Source organism: Triticum dicoccoides, chromosome 7A (assembly GCF_002162155.2).
Source record: "Triticum dicoccoides isolate Atlit2015 ecotype Zavitan chromosome 7A, WEW_v2.0, whole genome shotgun sequence".
NCBI classification, from domain to species: Eukaryota; Viridiplantae; Streptophyta; class Magnoliopsida; order Poales; family Poaceae; genus Triticum; species Triticum dicoccoides.
In genome coordinates, this window is record NC_041392.1 from 33234756 (window position 1) to 33248745 (window position 13990).

Here is a 13990-nt window from a genome sequence, read left to right on the forward strand (position 1 = left end):
CTCCAGCTGCCGACAGCACAGCCTTCACACGAAGTTGGTCATACCGTGTTGCACGTGCCACAATCTTCTCAACATACTCCATGGTAGGGACAGCTCACCAGCGACCACGAATATTTTCTTCAAATGTTATCAGTAGCAAGGAAAATTCAAACTCCGTGGCAGCGACCACGATGCTGCCGTCCGTGACTCGGCAGGTCGACCAGAAAAAAAACCCGTCCACAAACAGCACCAACGTGTCGACCTCACCATGAACAGACGGTTGCGTCCGCTTCGCCACCGACGACAGAACACGTAGCCCATACGGCAACCAATATGAATTTAGGCCGCAAGTCACTCGGTGACACGCAGGGAGCAGGGATCAGGTGACATGCACCTTTGCATGTCATCGTGTGACTAGCGGCCCAAATTCATATTTAAACATTGTAAAAAAATCTGAAAAAAAGCATGCATGTTCATAGCACATATTAAGATAATCCCTAAAAAATTCAGATCAAAATTCAGAACATACACCAAGAAGCAAAAAAGAGAAACTCATATGTGAATAGTATAGAGAACCATTCGCAACTATTCATAACAGATTTCTCTTTTTTGCTTCTTGATGTATGTTTCGAATTTTGATCTGAATTTTTTACGGATTATGTGCTATGAACATGCATGATTTTTTTCAAATTTTTTTACAATGTTTAAATATGAATTTAGGCCGCAAGGTGACATGCAAAGGTGCATGTCACCTGATCCCTGTCACAACAGCACAACCCAAATGAAAACAACTCAGAAAAACAGCAAACAATCACACACGACGACAGCAGTGATGCTGCCTACAACAATGGTTCTGAGGTCTGCATCATAAACATACGTTTGCTTCATCGCAAACCAGAAGGAACATCATCACATATCAAGTTCGTCTTACTCCAACAACCATATTTCTTCTACACAAAAGAAGATAGACCTAGCACGGCAATTAGGAACAAACTACAACCGGAAGCAACACATTCCACTTCCGATCCACTAACGGCGTTGACGGGGAGGACGGCTTAGGCCCTCTCGCCACGGATGCGGCGGGCGAGCTGGATGTCCTTGGGCATGATGGTGACGCGCTTGGCGTGGATGGCGCACAGGTTGGTGTCCTCGAACAGCCCGACGAGGTACGCCTCGGCCGCCTCCTGGAGGGCCAGCACGGCGTGGGACTGGAAGCGGAGGTCGGTCTTGAAGTCCTGCGCGATCTCGCGGACCAGGCGCTGGAACGGCAGCTTGCGGATCAGCAGCTCCGTGCTCTTCTGGTACTTGCGGATCTCCCGGAGGGCGACGGTCCCGGGCCTGTAGCGGTGGGGCTTCTTCACTCCGCCGGTGGTCGGCGCCGACTTCCTCGCCGCCTGAAAACACACAACGATTCAAATCCAAAACGTCAGCCAACAAATCTCGAAACAACAAGGATGAACAGATAGAAATAAGAAGACGGGAGGGGACGGACCTTGGTGGCGAGCTGCTTGCGGGGCGCCTTGCCGCCGGTGGACTTGCGGGCGGTCTGCTTGGTACGGGCCATCGCGGTGGCTTCGCCTCCTGTCGACTGCTGCGGATTTGGGGGAGGTTCGAATCGGAAGGCGACCGAAGTGGGTGCGGAAAGGCGAATAGTAGGATTGGGGACAGTTGGCGGGGGATATTTGTAGGCGGAGCGGGTGCGGGGACGCGTGGGGCCGTGGCTGGTACCCGGTTACCGTTTGGGAAAAGGCTTCGGGATGCCGATCCGGTCGACGGCTCCGATCCGCCCCGAGAAAGCACACGATCCGTGTGCTCGCCTCTGGTTGGCCCAGCGCGCGAGAGCCGCGGATCGGTGACGTGGCGCTCTGGGTTTTCTCTTCGTGGAGGCGGGTCTGGTTTGGGCTGTGCTGTGCTGGTTCGGGCGGGCCTGGCCCTCTCGGGTGGGCTATGTGGCATTTGGGCCTGAGGCGTCGACCGCTGGGCACAAACGACCTCGTCTTCTGCCTGTCTCGCACTTTCGCCGGGCGACATGGCCAGCGACCGGGAGAGGCCGCGCCGCCGCCCGTCGCCGGACCCCGTGGCGGTGCTGCGGGGCCACCGCGCTGCCGTCAGCGACGCCTGCTTCCATCCCGACCTCCCGCTCCTCTTCTCCGGGTACTCCCTCCTGAACCCCTCTCTGTTCGCCCCACGGCATCAGCCGCTTACGATGAGCCCTGCTGAGCGTGACTCTGCTGTGCGCTGACGCTTGGTCTCTGGTTTTGCTCCACCAGCGCGGCCGACGGGGAGCTCAGGGTCTGGGACACGGCGAGCCACCGCACCGTCTCCTCCATCTGGTAAGCCCGCGCGCGCTTCTGCAGACTGCAGCGGTGGGTGTGGTTCGGTTTAGGGAGGTTGAGTGATGGCGTGTCCTTCCTTCTGCAGGGCTCACGGTGGCGCGGCTGGGGTGTATTCCATCGCCGCTGGCTCCGGGCTTGGGAACGCGGTCATTACGTGAGTGAATTGTGGTGAAATCTGTCAGGAATGCTGGTTACTGTATTTCTGAAACTTAGCTTAGCCTAGGATGCAGTGTCACCTTGTTGCTAGATAAGACCATAACTAGTATAAGTATAACCATGTCAGAGCTATATTTGGAACACTGTTGCTGAACTGCTGTAGCATTTCAGTACTGAATTACAGTTGCTGAACAGGACTTTGGGGAAATTACAAGTGCTTTTTAACTTCTACAACATTATTGTGTTGTGGAATGTGTGTGGTAGAGATTTCCTTTGAGGCTTATTTTGAGCATGCTTCTTTCCACCGAAATGGTTTTTATTGAATTTTCATAAATATATGTGCATTCGATTTTGACACAGCCAGGGCAGGGATGGTTTGTGCAAAGGCTGGGCGATTGAAGAAGCTGGGCTCTCAAGGTATGATTTTCTTCACATGCTACAACTTAACATCAAACATAAGCTGGTGCATCATTAGTCAGGACCCAGGAATAGGCTCATGCTTACTTAAATGCAAGGAAATACACATGCACATAATATTTCAAATCACACATCCCATGGAGAATTGAAAAGAAATATTTACGATTACAATATCGTGTTATTCTGCCAAGGTCAGATTATCAGTTGTGCTATCAATTTTATGGTCAAACTCAGTTCAAGCACCCACGATAGCAGTTAGCAATGAGCAAAATCTGGATATCGTTCTGAGTACCATGTCATAAGTTATTCATGTTATCTGACAGTATTTCGTCCTGACTATAGCTTGTAGGGAAGGCACAACCCTTATGGTGCTTTACTCTTTTGAGGGATGTTATGTTGTTGTAATATGATACTTTTAAGTCCAAATGTGTAACAATGGCCCTCATCCATAAACTGTAGTGGCAACCGTTTGAAGAACTTCTAACCAGGTGACCTTTAGAACCAAGAGTTCTCTTTTTCCTATAAATATATCTTGACTCAACTATGATTGGCCTAGATGTGTGGACACTTGTGAAGCATTTTAGGAGATAAGATAATACGTACAGTGTTCATGTGGAAATCTGGAAGGATACATACTTTTTAGGAGGCTTTGTGGCCCATCCTTGTTCTATGCGTTTCTGTGGAATTTATAAATCCATTATTTGTGCCCTTGCAGGAGGCCTATATTTACAATTAAAACAAGTACATACCATTTCTGTAAGATGTCACTGGTTAAGGTTCCATGTTCTGCACATGGCACACAAACCAACTTGAGTGGCTCAAATAGTGGCACTGAGCCACAAAGAGTACCTATTGAAGATAATACAGGATCAGATGGTTTAAATCCTGCAGAAGGAACACAAGAATACGAACAAGGTAATGTGCGACCATTTCTGAATCCTTTCACATTTTAAAAGCAATGATAACCTCTAAATCCTACATGAATTTACTAACTATTCACTTATTATGGAAGTGTAAACTTTTCGATAATGGACAAATACATAGCATTATTTTTTATTTATGTAGAGGAAAGACTGCAAAGCAAATGGCATAATATAACACTTTGTTGATTTCCAAATCTGACATCATTTAGAAGACCATACTGTAACATGGTGGTGTCTGATAACTTCTTATTTAGAAAGGAACCTATTTCTGCATTGACTTTCTTATGTATTTGCTAGGCAGTTCCTTGGATGGACAAAATATATTGACAATCGCTGGTCAAGAATCGTTTGAGGTTAGTTTCAAACTATGCTATCTTTTTTCTAACTTAATGATCTATATATAAATTATTGACTTAATATAATGCAATTAAGCAAGCCTGGCTGAGCTTTGTGTTTATGTTGTTACTAGCAAGATGCCCGTGCGTTGCACGGAAGATCAAGATGCATTTGTATGAGTAGTTTATCTTGTGGGAGAAAAGGATGAACGAGGGAAGGCCTTATTTGCAAATGTGGAGAGGGGTGTGGGTATCTTTTTGCAAAATTGCCATAGTTTCCTTCCTATCCGTCAGATATAAATCGGACGGCCTATATTGCAGGATGGCAGGCACACCATCATCACCAACTCTGTTTTTTATAAGAGTAGACTTTTATTGTTCTCACTGCTTTCTTGTTGTAACTTCATAACAAAATCTACAGGTTGAACTTTGGGACATTAAAAATTCAAAGAAGATAATGTGTTTGCCCAAAAGATGCAGTGCTAATATGACAGGTCACCCTACCAAGCAAAAAGGTTTGTCCTCACTCTTCAGCACTCCAGCTATAGTTGTTTGTTTTTTGTTGTTCAACAAAATACCAAGGTGGATTGTACGTAGTATGTGTATCCGGTGGTAACTTCTGCGTAGTAGAACCGTGAAGTATTTAAACTTGATATCAGAGTAGCCTCCACCTTTTTTGTTGTTTTAATTTTTTGTCTACCAAAAGGACAGACCTAGTGCATAGAAGCTCCCACACAAGGTGGGGTCTGGGGAGGGATTATAGGAACCTAGTCTTACCCCTGCAAAGTGCAATGCAGAGAGGCTGGTTCGAACCCAGGACCTCTTGGCACAAGTGGGGAGGACTTCACCACTGCGCCAGGCCTGCCCTCAATTTTTTGTCTACCAAAAATCCAGAATTGTTCGGTTTGAGAATTGTTCGTCTGGGCTTTATTGACTTAATATAAGCCTGTATGACCATCCAGCTGCTCCACCTACATGGTCCGTTGATTCATTGTTCGGTTTCCGTTGAAGGAAGTTATAAACACATATCCAGCCTTGCAATTTGACTGACCTCTTTCACCATCCAGCAGCAAGGATGTATATATGTGATGTAGGATCAATCCTTCTTCCATGCCATGAAACTCTCTGGCATCTTGTTTATTTCTGTTTCCTGTGCTGTTGTAGTTTTCTTGTTATTGACTTTGTTTACAACTATATTGAATTAGAATAATAATCTACATCTGCAGGACAGTCATAAAACTCCATTTTTATCGTTTGGTGCCATTTGTTTGTCTTCACTATTTATGCTTGTTAGTAATCCTTGAAAACTGTAATTCTGTTGTCTGTAGGTCTATGCATGGCCGTGCAAGCTTTCATCCCGTGTGAATCTGGAGGCTATGTTAATATTTTATCAAGGTACCCAGATCAACATTTTAACAAGCCCAATATGTTTGTATCTAATATTTCAACATATTTATCATGTGCCATGACCTAGTGTAGTATCTGAACAAAAACTATTAAGCTATTTTCAGTTAAAAAACAACTGAGCTCGCTCTTAGGTCAATTCTGGCAAATGGTTTCAATGTGAATCTGGTCCTTCTATCGGTGTCCAGGACCCATGCTCTCTTTTTATCCTCTGGCCTCTGTCCTTTGTTTGGGAGTCTTGGCTCTAAGTGTCAAGCAATGATCACACATAATAAAAAAATGGCATAAGCTGAATATATCTAATGTTTTATCTGGATAGTAACTATCATGTAGCATGGAAACTGTATTTGAATGCTTTAGCCTGGTTATATTGCACATGAATCATCTTTCCACTCACAAATTTGAGAGAATGATGTAAGATAATTCATCTCCCCCCTATGGCAGAAGTTACACTTGATCAAATTCTTGTTGCAAGTGTCATGATGTTCTGTGAAGTGGACAAATGACTATATGCAGCATGCCAATTTGTTCCTGCTTCACAATGTGCCATAAATATTGTTGTGTGTATTCCATGGGGTATGTGCAGCACATAGTCAAATGATATTGTTGATGCATATTCATTTGATTAGCTCACATGTAAAGATTACAAGTATGAGTATATGACACTTGCACAATTGAATTGATTGTGTTGTGAAACAACAAAGCAACTTTATCTTACAAAATAAAATCCATTAATTGAAGTGAGTATGTTTCAAGAGTTCAAGAATTTAGTATTATGGCATGAGTTTTTGGCTAGTCACATTATGAGCTGTAGTGATATCCATTTTTTTTAAGGCGGTAAGGCGACCTAAGGCGAGCACCACCATCTCTAGTGCCTAGGCGACGCCTAAGCGCCTAAGGTGGGCATATTTGTAAGGTGCTGCCAGGGCGCCTTATCGCGTAAGGGTCCAAGGCAGGACGCCTTAAAAACAATGGTGATATCTCAATATAATCTCATCTTCAACAGTTGCTATCTAAATATGGGAAATTGATCTCTAGTACTTGATATGATAAAATATCCCAGATTATGTTTCTGGGGCAGGTTAAAGTGATGTCAATAACTTTTTTCAGAATGAAAAAGATTTTCTCAGTCCTTTTTGTTTGACCCAATTTCCTTGCATGTGTTCAGCGCTGACATTCAACCTTGAACTCTGAAACCAGTTGTTTCTATCTTTGAACTCTTGAATCAGTTTATTTTACCCCTTGGCCCTATCCCAAACTGTTTTATGTTGACAGAGATGACACGTGTCATCACTTCTACACTTAATAAAAAATATAGAAATCAGGATTTTTTAAATAATAAAATCACTTTTTTGGGTGACTTCGGAACTCTTTAGGAAATTTGGCGAATGGCTTTTTTGTCAGATTGACTATTGATTCATTTTCAGTTTGTCACTATCAGGAAAAAACTTTATAGGAAATTGAGGATTTCATATTGACTATTAAAAAGTTTAGCTACATGTCATCTGTGGAGTATTGAATCCTCTTTTTCATATTGAGTTTTGACTATTTCCGGCCTTTTAAAAAGTTCATAAGTTTTCAACGAGATAGGGCTAAAGGGGGTGAATTAAACTGATTCAACAGTTCAAGGTTAAAATACCAATTCTAGGGTCTAGATTGAAAATGTGCGTGTTCATTTTATTGATAAACATCGCTTTTACGGCCACCAGTTATGAAGATGGAAGCACTCTTTGGTGGGATGTACGAAAGCCTGGGTCACCCTTATCTTCAGTGAAGTATCATTCGGAATCAGGTCCCATGCTACACCCAGTTTTAACTCAATTGTGTAACCTGCCATTTTGAAGAGTAGTTATCTTTATCTTCCTTTGTTGGAATGAAACAAAGTATGATCTAATAAGATGCAGGTGTGCAGCTTTATCCATTGCTATTGACAGTTTATGCACCGGTGGGATCTCAGGAGGTGCTGATAATAAAATAGCCATGTTTGCCCTTGATCATCAGAAGGTTTGACATCAATCATTCTATGTTCTGTTTCCTGCTATGTAAGCTCCTTTTCATGAAAATGCATGCTGTGAGTAGTACCCTACAAACCCGAGTTTTCACCTTAAGTTCTACGTGATGTCACTCTCAGTACAGTTTTAGTGATATTCTCAAGTATATCCTGACACAATCATACATCCAGAAAGTGCTTCTAACAATTAGTAATAACACTCGAGACATGTAAGAACTGAGATGTGCTTACTGTGGAAAGTAGTAGTGGGCAAGGCACTATCAGTTAAGGACTTTGCATTCATCAAGTATATGTAAAAATTGATGGTGCGGTATTATGTATTATATCCTCTTTTCAGAAGATTGATCAGTGTTTGCGTATCCAAATTGACAGTTGTGTTGAGATGTCAGTTTATCAGCTTTTCATACTTGGATATTACCCCAGATTTGGAGCAATATGTCCATGTGATAATTCATATATGTAGTGCTAACTAGTTTACACACTAGGGAAATCGAGCATCTCTTTATGATCTGCTTCATATTAATTCAGATTCAATAGCTTGACATGTCAACTACTTGTGTGATTTTTGCATCCGTTTCATCACAAGCATCACCTGCACTTGAGTGCTTACAATTTCAATTTAGAAATCAATACTTTTGAAATTCATAACTGAAATGTAGTTGTCTTGATTACAGGGCACGTTTTCTCTCAGGAATGAAATAGAAATTGAGAGACCCGGTGTAGCGGGTACAACGATTCGGCCAGACAACAAGATTGCAACAACTGCTGGTTGGGATCACAGGTTTGTTTCCCCATTCTTAGCTTTTACTGCTGTAACGAACTAGAGAGAGAGGGGATCGAGAGAGGGGGGTGAGCGAGACTTGGGGAGGAAGATGAACTTTCTTGCAAAGGGAAGATTAGGTGAGAGTTGAACTGGTCACATCACATACCCACACCAGCCACAGGTGGCCAGCTAAATACTCACGCGACCCACACACGCACACGCCAGGAAGGGTCCCACCCGCAGGGTTGCCAGGTCACACATGCCAAGTGGCCAGGTGTGACATTCTCTCCCCCTTAAGACTGAGCTTCCTCCTGGGAGCTTGGCTCCGAGTCCTCCCAAATGGCTGCCGCCGGAAACCGCTGCCGGAGAACCTCGTAGTCCTCCCATGTCATGGCGGCTGACGCTCCTTCGCCCCACTGCACCTTGACTTGCACGATGACAGCATGCCCGCGCTTCATCATGCGCCGTTCCAGTAGCTGCGTTGGTGTTGCCATCGACACGGAGAGGTCTGGCACGCGCGGCAGCTCTGCGTACACCGGCGTTTAGTCCGGCGTGAATGGCTTGAGCTGGGATACGTGGAAGACCGGATGCACCTGGCTCGTGGGCGGCAGGGAGAGCTTGTATGCCATGAGGCCGATCTTCTCGAGGACGGTGTACGGGCCGAAGAACTTGAAGGCGAGCTTGGCGCAGGGCCGGTTGATGACCGAGCGCTGCGCGTAGGGTTGCAGCTTCAGCAGCACTTGCTCGCCGACCTGAAACTGGCGCTCGGTGCGGTTGCGATCTGCCTGCTTCTTGAACCGGCGCTAAGCGCGTTCCAGCTGGGCGCGGATGTGCTCCGTGTGCGCCGCCCAGTCCATGTCGTCGCCGGCGTGTTCGTCCGCTGGCCAGGCTGGCATCGCTCCCAGATTGGCCTCCCGCCCATAGAGCGCCTTGAAGGGGGTGCAGTTGAGCGAGGCATGAAACGTCTTGAGCTGCTCGAAGGCCGCTTGAGCTTGCTCCGTCCAGGTGAAGCCTTTCTTGGTGAGCAGCTGTGTCAGCGGCTTGGCGATGATGCCGTAGTGTGGCATGAATTTTCTGTAGTAGTCGGTGAGGCCCAGAAACCCGTGCAGCTCGGTGGCGTTCGCCAGCGTCGGCCATTGCTCCATCGCGCTCGTTTTCTCCTTGTCTGTGGCCACACCCTCCTTGGAGATCACGTGGCCGAGGTAGTCGATGTGATCCGCGGCGAACGTGCACTTGGACTCCTTGATGTAGAGTTGGTGTGCGCGAAGGAGCTCAAAGACGATGCGCAGGTGCTCCGCCATGGTTTCGCTGAAGACAAGAATGTCATCCAGAAAGATGATCACAAACTTGTGCACGTACTTACCAAATATGGCGTTCATTAGGCACTGGAACGTGGCTGGCGCGTTCGTGAGGCCGAACGGCATGACTCTGAACTGGAAATGTCCGTGGTGCGTCTTGAACGCCGTCTTGTGCTCGTCCTCCTCGCGCATCCTGATCTGATGGTAGCCGGCGCGCAAGTCCAGTTTGGAGAAGACCGCGGCACCAGCGAGCTCATCGAGTAACTCGTCGATGATGGGCAGGGAGAACTTGTTTTTGATGGCCGCGTCATTAAGGCGGCGATAGTCGACGCAGAACCGTCAGGTGCCGTCCTTCTTCTTGACCAGCAGCACCGGCGCGGCGTACGGGCTCACGCTGTGCGTGATCAGGCCGGCGTCGAGCATTTCCTTGACCTGACGCTCGATCTCGTCCTTTTGGAGCGGCGAGTAGCGGTACGGACGCGTGTTTGTGGAGACCGCGCCCTCAACCAGTGTGACGGCGTGATCGTACTGCCGGTGTGGGGGAAGCCCTTGCGGCGCCGCGAACACATCGGCGAACTCCTCCAACAGATCAGCGAGCGGCGTCTGACTGGCGCACTTACGCCGCGGTGGTGGTGCACGGCCGCAAGTGTCCTCCATGGCCATCGCCCACACGCCGTTGCCCGTGATCATCTTGCGCAGCTCGTCTGGTTTGATCGCCTTGAGGGTGGTGGACGCCTTCGTGGGCACGCCCCGGAGCATGACCTCTTCGTCTTCGTCTTCGTCATGGGACTATGCTGGGCGAGCCAGTCCATGCCAAGGATGCCGTCGTAGGCGCCAATGTCCAGTTCGCGCATCGGAGTGGCGAACGTGTGCCCTTGCATCCACCACTTGAGCTCGGGGACGATGCGGTTGCAGGAAAGACGGTCACCGTTGGCGACGCGCACGTCCACGCGCGGCATTTCTTCTGTCTTCAGCCCGAGACGATCGACGAAAGACTTGTTGACGAAGCTATGCGAGCTGCCCGAATCCAGGAGAAGCAGCATGACCTGGTTGCCCACCAGTGCGCGCAGGCGGATCGTGGTCGCTGAGTCCGTGCCGTCCAGAGCGTGCGACGAGAGGAGGCAACACTCGGGAGCGTCCCCAGCAGGAGCGGGCGGCTGCGCGACCGGTCCAGGGTCGTTGAGAAGTTGCAGAGCGTGGATGGTGTCGTCGGAGAGCACCTCGCCGTGATCCCCGATGCTGATGGTGAGCAGCTGGGCGGGCTGAGCGCACCGGTGCTCCCGCGAGTAGCGGTCGCCGCACTTGAAACACAAATTATTGGTGCGGCGATAGTCGCGCAGTTGCCGCTCGTGCGCGTAGTCGTCCATGGGGGCGCGGTTGGGCGCGGCCGCCCGTGGTTGTTGTGGCGCCGCCGCCGGTGGGGGTCCCCCCGTTGGTGTGATGCGTGGGCGCGCGCGCGTCGTGCCCAGTTCCTCCTCTTGAATGCGCGCCAACACCGACGCCCTGGTGATGCTCGAGGGCGCCTGCAGACGAACCAGGGCATGTAGCTCGTCCTTCAAGCCCAGGATGAACTGGGTGACGAAGAACTTGGTGTTGACGGACGGATCGAGCGCGAGCAGGTGGTACATTTGCTCGTCGAACGCCGCGCGGTACTCGGCGACTGTGGCCGTCTGATGGAGTTGCAGCAGCTTGTGCATGACCACCTCGAACTCGTCGGCACCGAACTCCTCGAGCACGGCGGACGTGAATACTTCCCAGGTGATGCCGTGATGTGTTTGATGAAATGCCTGCAGCCAGTGCGCTGCTTGGCCTTCGATGTACAGCGCCGCGGTGGCCACCCAATTGTGTGGTGCGACCTTGTAGAGTTCGAAGTACGCCAGGCAGCGATCCAGCCACAGGTACGGAGCGGAGCCATCGAATCAAGGGAAGTCGTGCTTCGGTGGCTTGTGGTAGTCGTTGCCGTAATGGCCCGCTGTTGGGGAGGGAGCGGCAGCAGGAGCAGCGAATCTGCCCTGTGGAGGCACCGGAATCAACGGGGGTCGATGGTCCCCGAGACGCGCGTGGGCGGTCGCCTGGCGGCCCTGTTCGGTGGCCACGCGCGGCGAGTGTGGAGGCGGCGGGGGTGGTGGTGGGGGTTGTTGCGGAGCGGCGGGTTGGTGCAGCACGGTGGTGACCGACCCCGACGGCGATGCCGAGCCTTCCATCGTCTTGCGAGTCGCGTCGACGTCGGCCTGCGTCAGATCGATCTGTCTGGCGAGGCCGCGCACGTCCTGTGAGATCTGAGCGTTGAAGGCGGCCTGAATCTCGATCTGCTTGTCGTGGACCGCCTTCTGCTCGTCCATCTTGGCGAGGAGGGACTTGAGCATCTTGGTGATGTTGCTGTTGCCCTCGTCCATGGCGGCCAGCACCTGACGCGTCGCCGCCGAAGCTTTGGAGGGTGCCGTCGCCTTGCTTGGAGGAGATCGAACCCCGCGACGGATTTCGGGTGAGCTTGCCGGAGCAGCACACACCGGCGCGGTGGATGTTACAGATCTGCAACCAGCGCGGTGGGAGAAAAAAATTTGGGGCGATTTTGGCTCTGATTACCAACTATAACGAACCAGAGAGAGAGGGGATCGATAGAGGTGGGTGAGCGAGACTTGGGGAGGAAGATGAACTTTCTTGCAGAGGGAAGATTAGGTGAGAGTTGAACTGGTCACATCACATACCCACACCAGCCACAGGTGGCCAGCTAAATACTCACGCGACCCACACACGCACACGCCGGGAAGGGTCCCACCCGCAGGGTTGCCATGTCACACATGCCAAGTGGCCAGGTGTGACAACTGCTGACCAGGGATGCTAATATAACCTTTTTAGTGGCTTGGTAGATCAGATTGCCTGAGTCAATAACTGCATCTGATTTGAATATAGTACTTTTATTGGTAGACTAAATATGAATGCGATCTAAAGTAAATTAATTAAACGGATGTCTCATGGTTTCAAATGGTGGACTAGACGATCACAACCCCTATCTGGCCACTGCCACAGGGATCGGGCAAGTTTTGAGAGGAACGGGATGGAGCCAGAGGCTAAGCGTAATTTTTACATCCTGGTGATACTAGCTTCGTGAGTGATACTACATGATATCAGGGTGATACTATGATTTCCGGATGATACTGCGTTTTGCGTGTGATACTAAAAACCTGGGTGATACTACATTACACATGCAAGCCATGTCGCAAATTAGAAAGACATGCATGAGATACAATAAATTATTGAACCTACAAAAAAATACATGAAATTTGGTTATGATGTCAGAGAATGACTTGATGAAATATGTGCTACCATGGTCAAGTCATATATCATGAGATCCTTGAAGATAAATGAAAGCCGCCGTAAGATTTGAATATATGTTTATAAGATTCGTCGATGAATCTTACATCGGCCGAAATGGGTCTTAGTTGTAAATTTCTCTCCCGCCACTCTCCAGCGATGACAGGCCATGGGTTATATAGTTTCCATAATGATTTACGTAGAGGCATTTGACAGGCCAAATGTTGATTTGATGCCAACATTTGGCACTTCCAATATTTGGCAAGCCAACATTTGACAAAACCAAAAGGTACCAAAAGTTGGCAACCATTTTAGAGACGGGCAAAAACCAATTGGTATCCAATTTTGTGGACTTACCAACAATTGGCATACCAAATACTCCCTCCGTCCGGAAATACTTGTCGGAGAAATGGATAAAAATGGATGTATCTAGAACTAAAATACACTTAATACACTAACAGGGTTACATAGGTTTATATTAGGGGGTTACATACCGAATATCCTGGGTTACAGCATGTTATGTAGTTGAGGGACTCTGGATCCACAGGCACGTTGGTGCTGGTGGCTGTGAAGAGGCCAAGTTGAGGTTGGGAGGAACCAGCTGTGTTCTTGTGCCCTCTTCTTCTACTACTGTGTGTTCTTGATCTTGACCGATTCATGCAGATTTTTGGAGACAAGGTCAACTCTCAAACGGGAAGAGTCTGTACCCATCGGGTAGAGTGGATGCAGGTGTGGGAATGCAGCACCCATATCCGCATACTACGCCTAGGCCTACCTCCATGGCTATGACATGGACCAGCCTATCTTTTCTTTTACCTGCCTATATTCCATGGCAGATCTGTCGACACCGTGGATTTGGAGTGCTCCCGCCCGATTCTACCTGGAAATTGTAGTATCACCCATGAAGCTGACATCATAGTATCACCCACAAAGCTAGTTTCACCCTTATATCGTAGCATCACCCACGAAGCTAGTTTCACCCTGATATCGTAGTATCACCCATGAAGCTAGTATCACCCACGAAGCTAGTATCACCCTGATATCGTAGTATCA

General features: G+C 48.5%; 2 protein-coding genes across 4 annotated transcripts in view; one reads left to right on the top strand and one right to left on the bottom strand.

The window, feature by feature from the left end:
- Positions 1-761: 761 nt before the first annotated feature.
- LOC119328360 (histone H3.3) lies at positions 762-1645 on the bottom strand. The gene is made up of 2 exons (XM_037601360.1): positions 1472-1645; positions 762-1373 (listed from the first exon to the last, which is right to left on the bottom strand). The coding sequence occupies exons 1-2, from the start codon at positions 1541-1543 to the stop codon at positions 1035-1037; spliced, it is 411 nt and encodes a 136-aa protein (XP_037457257.1). The 5' UTR covers positions 1544-1645; the 3' UTR covers positions 762-1034.
- Positions 1646-1954: 309 nt separating this feature from the next.
- The window catches only part of LOC119330617 (protein DECREASED SIZE EXCLUSION LIMIT 1-like), a 13549-nt gene continuing 1513 nt past the window's right edge, over positions 1955-13990 (top strand). The window contains exons 1-11 of one of the 3 annotated variants that reach the window (XM_037603735.1): positions 1955-2133; positions 2250-2312; positions 2401-2469; positions 2832-2888; positions 3604-3803; positions 4109-4164; positions 4568-4661; positions 5475-5541; positions 7260-7342; positions 7463-7554; positions 8236-8342. In XM_037603735.1, the coding sequence (XP_037459632.1) occupies positions 2009-2133; positions 2250-2312; positions 2401-2469; positions 2832-2888; positions 3604-3803; positions 4109-4164; positions 4568-4661; positions 5475-5541; positions 7260-7342; positions 7463-7554; positions 8236-8342 (1013 nt within the window). In that variant the 5' untranslated portion in view covers positions 1955-2008. Of the gene's footprint in view, positions 2134-2249; positions 2313-2400; positions 2470-2831; positions 2889-3603; positions 3804-4108; positions 4165-4567; positions 4662-5474; positions 5542-7259; positions 7343-7454; positions 7555-8235; positions 8347-13990 lie in introns of those variants that run through there. The other 2 variants (XM_037603736.1, XM_037603734.1) reach the window with 2 other exon arrangements.

Coding starts and splice junctions, on each gene's coding strand:
- LOC119328360 (XM_037601360.1), bottom strand. CDS start 1,543: ATGGCCCGTACCAAGCAGACCGCCCGCAAGTCCACCGGCGGCAAGGCG. Junction 1,374..1,471: donor GCAAGCAGCTCGCCACCAAG/GTCCGTCCCCTC, acceptor GTGTGTTTTCAG/GCGGCGAGGAAGTCGGCGCC.